General features: G+C 52.1%; 1 protein-coding gene across 1 annotated transcript; it reads left to right on the top strand.

Annotated features, from left to right (window-relative positions):
- The first annotated feature begins 31 nt into the window (after positions 1-31).
- Positions 32-7,873, top strand: LOC122921487 (chromatin target of PRMT1). Its single transcript, XM_044271478.1, has 6 exons — positions 32-187; positions 2,210-2,291; positions 2,980-3,130; positions 5,920-6,103; positions 6,178-6,309; positions 6,396-7,873. Exons 2-6 carry the CDS (start codon positions 2,227-2,229, stop codon positions 6,596-6,598), a joined length of 735 nt encoding a protein of 244 aa, XP_044127413.1. The 5' UTR covers positions 32-187; positions 2,210-2,226; the 3' UTR covers positions 6,599-7,873.
- Positions 7,874-10,996: the final 3,123 nt, after the last annotated feature.

Genomic DNA, 10,996 nt, shown 5'->3' with positions numbered 1-10,996 from the left:
AGACGTGCTTTGAAGACGCCTCCATTTTGAGGCTGAGGGCTTGAAGTACCTCCATTTTGTTGCTGTAGTTATTGTGGGGTCTTTCAGGGCGCAGTGTGAGTGCCGGTGACCCAGCAGCCCCCCATCCACCTCACTCTTCTCATCCGGCACACAGAACAGGCCGCAGCGTCGGTTACAGGGACGGCAAGTAAGTGTCCTGGGAGCTAGGAGGGGCCCCTGCCGGTGTAGTGCCAGGACATCTAGGGGCCCATGTGCTTTCTCTTGGGGACGTGTGAGCTGGGATCTCTGGGTGTAGAGGCCTAACATGGGAGACGGTGATGTGTCCTTGGGGGAGGGGGTCTCGGTGCAAGAGCACTGTGGGGGTGTCAGTACAGGGGTGGGGGTGTCAGTACAGGGGTGGGGGTGTCAGTACAGGGGTGGGGGTGTCAGTACAGGGGTGGGGGTGTCAGTACAGGGGTGGGGGGTGGGTCAGGAGCACTGTGGGGGGGGGGGTGTCAGTACAGGGGTGGGGGGGTCAGGAGCACTGTGGGGGTGTCAATACAGGGGAGTGGGGGTATCGGTGGGGGGGGGGGGGGTCAGGAGCACAGTGGGGGTATGAGTATGGGGGGGGGGTCAGGAGCACAGTGGGGGTATGAGTATGGGGGGGGGTCAGGAGCACTGGGGGTGTCAATACAGGGGTGGGCAGGAGCACTGTGGGTGTCAATACAGGGGAGTGGGGGTATCAGGAGCACTATGGGGTATCAGTACAGGGGTGGGGGTCAGGAGCACTGTGGGGGGGTTCAGGAGCACTGTGGGGGTATCGGTACAGGGGTGAGGGTGGCAGGAGCACTGTGGGGGTATCAGTACAGGGGTGAGGGGGGCAGGAGCACTGTGGGGGTATCAGTACAGGGGTGAGGGGGGCAGGAACACTGTGGGGGTATCAGTACAGGGGTGAGGGGGGCAGGAACACTGTGGGGGTATCAGTACAGGGGTGAGGGGGGCAGGAGCACTGTGGGGGTATCAGTACAGGGGTGAGGGGGGCAGGAACACTGTGGGGGTATCAGTACAGGGGTGAGGGGGGCAGGAGCACTGTGGGGGTATCAGTACAGGGGTGAGGGGGGCAGGAGCACTGTGGGGGTATCAGTACAGGGGTGAGGGGGGCAGGAGCACTGTGGGGGTATCAGTACAGGGGTGAGGGGGGCAGGAGCACTGTGGGGGTATCAGTACAGGGGTGAGGGGGGCAGGAGCACTGTGGGGGTATCAGTACAGGGGTGAGGGGGCAGGAGCACTGTGGGGGTATCAGTACAGGGGTGAGGGGGGCAGGAGCACTGTGGGGGTATCAGTACAGGGGTGAGGGGGGCAGGAGCACTGGGGGTATCAGTACAGGGGTGAGGGGGGCAGGAGCACTGTGGGGGTATCAGTACAGGGGTGAGGGGGGCAGGAGCACTGTGGGGGTATCAGTACAGGGGTGAGGGGGCAGGAACACTGTGGGGGTATCAGTACAGGGGTGAGGGGGGCAGGAGCACTGTGGGGGTATCAGTACAGGGGTGAGGGGGGCAGGAGCACTGGGGGTATCAGTACAGGGGTGAGGGGGGCAGGAGCACTGTGGGGGTATCAGTACAGGGGTGAGGGGGGCAGGAGCACTGTGGGGGTATCAGTACAGGGGTGAGGGGGGCAGGAGCACTGTGGGGGTATCAGTACAGGGGTGAGGGGGGCAGGAGCACTCTGGGGGTGTCAGTGGGGGGGCAGGAGCACTCTGGGGGTATCAGTATAGGGGTGGGGGGTTCAGGAGCACTGTGGGTGTCGCAGTATAGGGGTGGGGGGGCAGGAGCACTGTAGGGGTGTCAGTACAGTGGGGGGCAGGAGCACTCTGGGGGTGTCAGTGGGGGGCAGGAGCACTCTGGGGGTGTCAGTGGGGGGCAGGAGCACTCTGGGGGTGTCAGAGGGGGGCAGGAGCACTGTAGGGGTATCAGTACAGTGGGGGGCAGGAGCACTCTGGGGGTGTCAGTGGGGGGCAGGAGCACTGGGGGTGTCGCAGTACAGGGGTGGGGGGGAGCAGGAGCACTGTAGGGGTATCAGTACAGTGGGGGGCAGGAGCATTCTGGGGGTGTCAGTGGGGGGCAGGAGCACTGTGGGTGTCGCAGTACAGGGGTGTCAGTGGGGGGCAGGAGCAGTGTGAGGCCCTGTGGGGATGACTGTCCTCGGTCCTGACCTCCCCCTTGTCTTCCAGGTGGTCCAGGAGTAACGATGGCCTCTCCCTCAGCATCTAAAGTTGTACTTAAGAGCACCACCAAGCTGTCGCTGAACGAGCGGTGAGGAAGCTGCCCATCATCTGCGTAACATACCAAAATGTAGAGCGTGCCCCCCTGTGTGCCCGGCGCCTCCATAGATGAGTGCGGGCTGGCGCTGTCCTTCCTGGCAGCCATGTTGCACTGTGTAGAGGAGTTTGTCAGTGGGGTGTGGTAATGCACAGTGATGGGGGCGCCCTCCCCCTTCTTCCACCTGTTTATACATGGGTTCTGGCAGCAGCCTGGTAGCATGTTACCTGTGCTGCGTGACGCCCGCTGCTGTGTCCAAGGCTGGCGCACGTCTGTGTGGCCGGAGCTGTAAGAGGCCTGATGCGGGTCACACCCTTTGCCCGAAGACCCTTTGGGGGTCTTGTAAGAGGCGTCTGCTCTGCTGTCTTCCTTCTGTCTCCTGTGCCGTCTTCCTTCTGTCTGGCGCTCCGTCTCCTCCAGTCCGGTGTATATGTGTTCACCCCCTGCCTTGTAAGTCTTCATTCCCTCTGCCCCCCGCTCTTTCTGCTTCGCACTGTGGGTTTCTCTGTGATTGCTGTGCATATGTGGAAGTTGCGGAGGATAGATCATGGGCACACACATGCCAACGATATGGCAATAAAAAATAAAAAATCCTGACAGCTCCTCTGGGGGGCCTTGAGGTACGCGGTGGTGTCTGTTGAAACTTATTTAAACCCTCCCCCCATTTTGTTCGACCTTGAAGCTTTACTAACATGCTGAAGAACAAACACCCGATGCCAGTGAATGTCCGCGCCACGATGCAGCAGCAGAGCCTGGCCAGTGCCAGGAACAGAAGACTGGCGCAGCAGATGGAGAACAGGCCGTCTGTGCAAGCCGCTCTGAAGCTCAAGCAGGTGAGACTCCGCTTCCAGGCGGGCGTGGCTGTGATTAGCGGGATCTCGGCAGCTGCTAGCCGCCATATTGGACTAACCATGTGCCATCCAGGTGACTATGTGGAGGGGTGCCGTGACAGTTTAATTCCACTGCTTGCTGTCGGTGAATGAGGACATTCTTGCTTGGATACTGAGGCCAGTTCTGCGGAGGGAAGCATACTTGCCTGATCCAGCCCCATTGTTCGCCAATGCTACGTCTGGTCCCTGCATACCAACATCCACGTTGACTGCTCCTGCACCCCCTCCATATCATGTGACCCATTGGCATGGCGCAAGGGGCACTTTACCACCACTGCATGTTGACACGCAGGGCAGTGAACGAGGAGCCCAATCCTGTGGTATGTCGGAGAGGTAAGAAGTTGGGATTAGTGGGGGTCTGAGCACTGAGGCCCCCACTAGGATGAGGATAAAGCAGCACTCTAGTACCTCTGATAGAGGCCGTCTCCCGCAGCGAGGAGTGTGCGATGTGCGAGTACGTCTCTCTCCTGCTTCTAGTGATTTGTGGGGGTCTCTGTGCTCAGACGCCCACCAATCAAAACTTTTAATCTTTCTGAAAAATGTAAAACTCATTGACCGTTTAAAGGGGCTTTCTGAGTTTTTGTTTTTTTTGTTAACTGATGACCTATCCCCAGGAAAGGTGATTAGTGGGGGTCCGACACTCGGGGCCTCCGTCGTCCAGCTATATGAGAAGACACCGGTACTCATACCACCAAGGCCTTCTCTCAGCTCACCAGGCACAGCGCCGTCTATTGTATAGTGGCCATGCTTGGTATCGCAGCTCAGCCCTTTCACTTCAGTCGGGCTGAGCTGCTCCTAGGCCAGGGATCAGCAACCTTCGGCACTACAACTCCCAGCATGCAAATGTGCTCGGCTGTTCTTCTTACTCCCATAGAAGTGAATGAAGCACTCTGGAGTGCCAGCGATTGCTGATCCCTGTCCTAGGCCAAGTAACTAAGGCTACTTTCACACTTGCGGCAGGACGGCTCCGACAGGCTGTTCACCCTGTCAGATCCGTCCTGCCGCTATTTCGCCGCTCCGTCCCCATTGACTAAAATGGGGACGGGGGCATAGCTTCGGCAAAGCCACCGAACTAAAAAGTCCTGCGTGTCCGGCTTTTTAGTCTGGCAGGCCGTGCTGCCCTGGAGCTATGCCCCCGTCCCCATTATAGTCAATGGGGAAGGAGCGGCGAAATAGCGGCAGGACGGATCCGGCAGGGTGAACAGGGTCCTGCCGCAAGTGTGAAAGTAGCCTAAGAAAAGCTGAGCGAAGGCCTTCTCAAACAGCTGATCGGCGGGGATCCAAGATGTCGGACCCCCACTGATCAGTAAAACGTCTCGGAAAACCCCTTTATGTATGCTTCTTCCGCTGGGTAGGGCTGCTTAAAAAACCTCCAAAGATGGAAAACCCCTTCAGGGCTTTACATACCATGATACAGTACCGCCTGCATTACTGTCGTATTTTACACTGGATGTGACTGTAACAAACCCTCAGCATTTGTCAGTGAAGAGGCGGTTTCCTTTACCCTGGGTTCACACCTGAGCGTTCCTCAAACGCGCGTTTTTGTCGCGCGTTTTTTGTAATAGTAAACGCGCGTTTGTGTCATTGACTGCAGTGTCCTATGGCCACAAACGCGTGTCAAAACGCCCCAAAGAAGCTCAAGTACTTGTTTGAGCGTCGGGCGTTTTACAGCGCGTTCGTACGCGCTGTAAAACGCCCAGGTGTGAACCCTTCCCATAGGGAAGCATTGGTTTTCATGTCTTAAGCGTTTTACAGTGCGTTTGAACGCGCTGTAAAACGCTCAGGTGTGAACCCAGGGTAAAAGATTCTATAACCTCCCAGGGGTAAACGTCAGAGAGAAAGCTGCGGTGGAGCTCAAAGCATTAAAGGGGTTGTCCAGCCATCAATACCGATGACCTATCGTCATGGAGCGCCGCCGCCTCGTCAAACAGCTGATTGGTGGGGGTGTTGGGTGTCAGACCCCCACCCATCAGATATTGATGACCTACCCTGACAGCTGGACAACCCCTTTAATCTTGTACTCCTCAGGAGTAGTCATGTGATATTCCCAGTCGCGCCCAGAGCTGCATTCATAATTCTGCGTACGTACAACATTGTGAACCCTGGCACATACGCCTATGGGGCTATACTTACATGTGTCCGTGCCATGAAAAACATCTGGAATTAGACCTGCAGAGTGCGGTTTAGATCCACAGCAAAAATGCGTGAAATGTACCGTGAATCCACCACAAAATCTGCAGCCATCTTTTTTCCAGTATGTGTGGGTGTACCGTTATCTCATCTTGGACATCAGTGGGTGTGGGACCCCTGAAGTGGGAGGAGAGCAGTTGCGCATGCGCTCTCCATTAATTTCTATAGGAGTTGTGTAAATAGCGGAGCACGCCCGCCCATTCTGGAGATGGTTGTGGTCCCACACCCATCTGACATTGGTGGAATAGCCTAGTGATATGCCCTCTTAAGTCCCAGATGAAACCACTCCATTAAAGGGGTGCGAGACCATTTAACTGGTGAGATGGGACCTTGTGCTGCTGCGGCTGGACTCTCCTGGGGGGTCATATAGGACTGGTTTTGGGGTCCGTCCTCTGGAAGTCCTGTTAATTCTGAGTGTCCAGAGTGCTGGCTTTGTGCCGCCCCCCGCTGTGATTGGAGGGGGGCAGTAGCGGTGTAACATTACAATTGTCCTGCATTTTTTGCCATTACTTGTGTGTAATTTGTCTGATTTCTCCTGCTAGAGCTTAAAGCAGCGGCTCGGTAAGAGCAATATCCAGGCCCGGTTAGGGCGACCGATGGGAGGGCTTCAGCGAGGGGCCGGCGGGATGCGCGGAGCTGGGATGGGGCTCCGGGGGTCTCAGCGGGGAGTCATGCGCATTGGCCGGGGAGGCAGAGGAATGCAGCGGGGCGCCATGGTCATGCGAGGTAGGTCATGTCTCCATTTTCCTGTTCACTCCCTCTTGCTTGTTGTCTTCTTCTGAAGTAATGCCTTCTTCTAGGTCAAAACCTGCGAGGCCGAGGTGGTGCTATCAGGATGGGGATGAGGAGAGGAGGCATGCGAGGTCGTGGAGGCCCCGGCAGGGGCCTCATGAGAGGAGGGGTGCTGGGCCGAGGAGGAATGGGTGGACGAGGTCAGTGCCTACTATAGGGGGTCACACGTTTATCTCAGATTTCTCTTCCCGTGTAGATTTTTTTGACTCTGTCTTTGTCTTCACAGGTCGCGGAGGGGTGATGGCTCGGGGCAGAGGAGGCTTTGGCAGAGGGAGAGGCCGCGGTAGAGGAAGAGGACCTACCCGGCCCACACTGACCAGAGAGCAGCTCGACAACCAGCTGGACGCCTACATGTCCAAGACGAAAGGTCACCTGGATGCAGAGCTGGACGCTTACATGGCTCAGGCCGATCCTGAATCCAATGACTGATATCAGCAGCGTTTCTATAAGGACCTGCGTTCTCCCACGCTCGGACTGGCACCGGCTCATCACCTCGGTTTAGAGGTCCTTTTACTTTTTGATACTTAGGACAACTTTTTGTTTCTTTCGGTTTGATATTTTATGAAATGTATGGAGGCGGCCATCGTGTGGTTCTTGCTGCTGGATCTCCACGCGTCCCCGTGCCCTATGTTTTTAGTGACATTTGGCACAAACCTGCATTTTGCAGGGTGCCCTATAATTCTGATACGTGCGTCTCCATGACTAGGACTCGGCAGCAGCGGGCAGTTTGCCGGCTACTTGTTGTTACTGTGCAGCATTCATTAAACACTTTACAGTCTGAGGACACCTGACATTGCCAATTACTCACTGTGTGTGGGGGAGGGGGTCGAAGAGCAGCGGCGGGACCCCAACTAGTTCCGTTGTAGATGGACTTGGCGGTATTTAATGGCTAGCTGTCTACACCTGCAGCTGGATTCTTGGATCGGCAGGGGTCTGACAAGGACAGCATTCGTATGAGCATTACATTCAGATACTGATTTGATACGGATAACCTATCCTGAGGAGAGGAAATAAGGGAAAAGCAGCAACAACAAAAAAAAGACCCCCCCCCTAAACATGAAATTACAAGATATGGGGGCACCTGAGGTCAGTTAGAGCCCCCCTTTAAGTAGATATCTGTAATGGTCATCTTGGTGGTCACCCCTTTCTATAGATGCAGTGGGCACGGTCACCAGTCTACCTGGACCCTTACCTTGTGTTAGAGGGATTGCCCAGGTTAGACTGTAACAGCCACAGTATGGCGGTAATAGGAGCTGCAAAGTGTGGCCATGTTGCGATCATCTGCAGATCCTGTGGCTCTAATGCTCTGAAATCCCCCTCAGACTCCCTATTACGCGGTGTAGGCTATTAGTCCCAGTGGCGTGGGCCCATGTTATGGGTGTCTGAATGCGGCCTGAGTTGCAGTACCTCTGGATGGAGCTTTCAGGATCTCGTGCTCCCTCCTATACATCCAGAAAACTGTTCTGCCTTGTCGTCCATATTCCTCCCCTGGCTGATCATATTTCTGCCACCAGGTGGCGCCACTCCGCTGCTTCAGTGTGACTACAGCCATACGGAATACAAAGGTTTTACTACTTTTACACCATGAAATCCCTAAAACATTTTTGCATTCTCACATCCCAGCCTGTACAATGTTTTCAGTGGGGTGATTGTGTTTTATTTTTTGGAATTTTTATTTAATAAAACTATTTACTAGTCCAACAAGGAGACTTTTTTTTTATTTATTTTTTTAATAGACCTTTTGATTGCTTATGCACTGCAGAGAATTATGGACGGTCACTAGGAGGCTGCGCCTTAGAGGTGGGAGCTTTGTTAGGGAACCCATATTGCTGGTTGTTAAGGGGTTAAAATGCCACCGATATTGTCCCTCTTGGGGCGTTTCAAAAGTTGGGAGATATGTAGCCGAGCCCAGCACTGACTGGATGATAGCAGATTGTAGGGACGCGCCTCCTTTTGGTTACACCCAGATGGACCATTACTGAAACTTGCTAGAGGGAGTTGTATAACATCCAGCCTCTAGTCATGCACAATGCCAGAAGTGGTGTAGACCACGCCCCCACTGGACACGTCTTCTGTGCGGTGACCAATCACACTTCTATATCTGACGAATGCCAGGATAATGTGTTGGTGGGTCTGGGGTTGGCCTCAGGATCTTAGTTCCAGTGAAAAACCTCCATAAATGGTGTCCTGGATGAACCAATCCCTCCAAGATCTTGTAGAAAGCCTGGCAAGCGGGGCTCCATATTTTAACCCTTTGGTGACCTCCAGGAGTCACTTTTAGGCCTCTTGCACACGACCGTATGGCTTTTTCAGTGTTTTGCAGTCCGTTTTTCACAGATCCATTCTGTTTTTTTTATTTCCATTTCTTTTCTGTATACAGTAATTACATTGAAAAAATTGGGCATAAAATTTTCAATAGATGGCTCTGCAAAAATGGAACGGATATGGAAGACATACAGATGCATTTCCGTTTATTTTTATTTTTTTGCTGATCCATTGAAATGAACGGTTCCGTAACGTGTGTGCATGAGGCCTTATAAAGATGGTGCTCTCTTGCACAGCAGTTGTCATAGCCGCTGGGAACCAAAACAGATTTATGCGATCGGCCTTATGTGACCACAGGATTTGAGCGGTCTGAAAGCGGAAGCTGTGTGCTCCAGTAACTGCGTTCCTCAGGTGAGATCGGGTAATAGCCTGAAGCCTCAAGCAGGCTTCGATAGCTATTACTAGACGATACCAATACAGGCCAGCAGGTGGCAGCACTGTATTGGTATATTGCAGAAATGGCCAACCTGTGGCTCTCCAGCTGTTGCAAAACTACAACTCCCAGCATGCCTAGACTGCTTACAGCTTTCAGCCTACAGCAGGGCATGGCGGGAATTGTAGTTTTGCAATAGCTGGAGAGCCGCAGGTTGGCCAGCCCTGGTATATTGTAAAGGGAGAGTTCTGTGACAGCTGTATAGCCCTCCTAGAACACAATGGGCAAGCTAATGTTCGCCAGTTAGTCACCCCGCGTGACTAAAAAAAGTTAATATAAAATGTTCAAATTACCCTCTTTTTTTTTTTTTTTTTTTCCCCAAAAATCAAAATACATAACCAATTTTTTTTTTAAAACAAGGGCATCGCCGGGTGCAAAAACACCCGTACTTTCAATATTTATCCCATATGCTGTAAAAGAGAAAAAAAAATTGTCAATTCACTTTTTTTTCTATTTTCGCTTTAACTCCCCCAAAAATTAAATGGTGATCAAAATGGCATCACAAACATACAAATCGCCAAAAACAAGCCCCTACACATAACTACAATAATGTTACCGGGTTCAGAATACTAGTGAAAAGACAAAAATACTTTTTCAGAATTTTTATTTTTTTTCCAGTATTAAAACGCAATAAGTATTTTACAAGTGTGGTATTAATGTAATCGTACTGACCCGGAGAAAGAAGGGAACGCTGGAAAAACACCACCCATAAAACTATATAAATGTGGTATCTCTGTAATCGTACTGACCCGGAGAATGAAGGGAACAGGACAGTTTTATCTCATAAGGAACACTGTAAAAACAAAACCCAGGAAACTATAGCTGTAAAAAAAAAAAATATATATAAATAACTGTTGCACAGTTGCTTGTTTTTTTTTCCCCCCAATTCCACCCCATTATCGTTTTCCGCTCTCCACTTCATCATATGCACTATCACAGAGTAGTGCCATCAGAAAGTACAACTTGTCCTGCAAAAAACAAGCCCTCAAAGTTATGTGAATGGAAAAATAAAAAAGTTATGGCCCTGGGCAGGCAGGGGTTCAAAAATGAAAACGGAAAATCACCAGGAACTCTAAGGCCGCTTTCACATGGGCAAGAATTCCGCGTGGGTGCAATGCGTGAGGTGAACGCATCGCACCCGCACTGAATCCGGACCCATTCATTTTAATAGGGCTGTGCACATGAGCGGTGATTTTCACGCATCACTTGTGTGTTGCATTGAAAATCGCAGTGTGTCCTATTATTTTGCGTTTTTCACGCAACGCAGGCCCCATAGAAATGAATGGGGATGCGTGAAAGTCGCAAGCAAGTGTGAATGCGGTGCGGTTTTCACGCATGGCTGCTAGGCGATGATGTAAGTGAATTGATAAGTCAATTTACTGTACTATTTTCCCTTATAACACGGCTAATACAGAATGCTAAGGGGTTAAAAAATAAGCGTTAATTTTAAAGTAAATTTGTTTTCCCTTAGTCCTAATAGCAGCAGAAGTGGGGCGTTCTCCCCTGTGAAACTGGTAAGACAGGTGGAATTTTTGTTGAAAATAAATTACCTACTAAGCAATAATTTGACTGCCCACATCCCAGTGATTTATCATCAAGTAGGAACTAAAACAAGGGTGGGAAATTTGTGTGCTGCTGTTAGGACTAAGGGAAAACAAATTTGCATTAAAATTAACGCTTCCCTTACGTCCTAACCAGCAGCACAAGAGGGGACCTAGCAAGTAACATGGACAAATTGGGAGGGTCCCACCTAATAGGTACTCAATACCTCTCCTTTTTTTATTTATTTTTTATTATGAGAGGGAGCGGCAGACAGAATGGTGTGTGCAAATGCCACCCCCTCAGAGCGCCTGGAGTCTAGGTGTTTGACGAAAGTGCTGTGAGAGCTCCAAGAAGCCGCAGCACAAATCTGTTCTAGCGGAACTAAACTTTTTTCCGCAAAGGAAGTCGATATTGCCCTCGTGGAGTGGGCGGTGACAAAGGATGGAGGAGCCAACCCCTGGGCTAGAAAAGCTTCCCGGATTGCCTCTTTTACCCATCTACTTCGAGAGGGTTTGGAGGCCTTTAAA

Source organism: Bufo gargarizans, chromosome 11, assembly GCF_014858855.1.
Source record: "Bufo gargarizans isolate SCDJY-AF-19 chromosome 11, ASM1485885v1, whole genome shotgun sequence".
Lineage (NCBI taxonomy): Eukaryota > Metazoa > Chordata > Amphibia > Anura > Bufonidae > Bufo > Bufo gargarizans.
The sequence above is the reverse complement of the archived record's forward strand: the minus strand, read 5'-3'. Positions and strand labels throughout refer to the sequence as shown.

Coding starts and splice junctions, on each gene's coding strand:
- LOC122921487 (XM_044271478.1), top strand. CDS start 2,227: ATGGCCTCTCCCTCAGCATCTAAAGTTGTACTTAAGAGCACCACCAAG. Junction 6,104..6,177: donor GGGCGCCATGGTCATGCGAG/GTAGGTCATGTC, acceptor GCCTTCTTCTAG/GTCAAAACCTGCGAGGCCGA. Junction 6,310..6,395: donor AGGAGGAATGGGTGGACGAG/GTCAGTGCCTAC, acceptor TTGTCTTCACAG/GTCGCGGAGGGGTGATGGCT.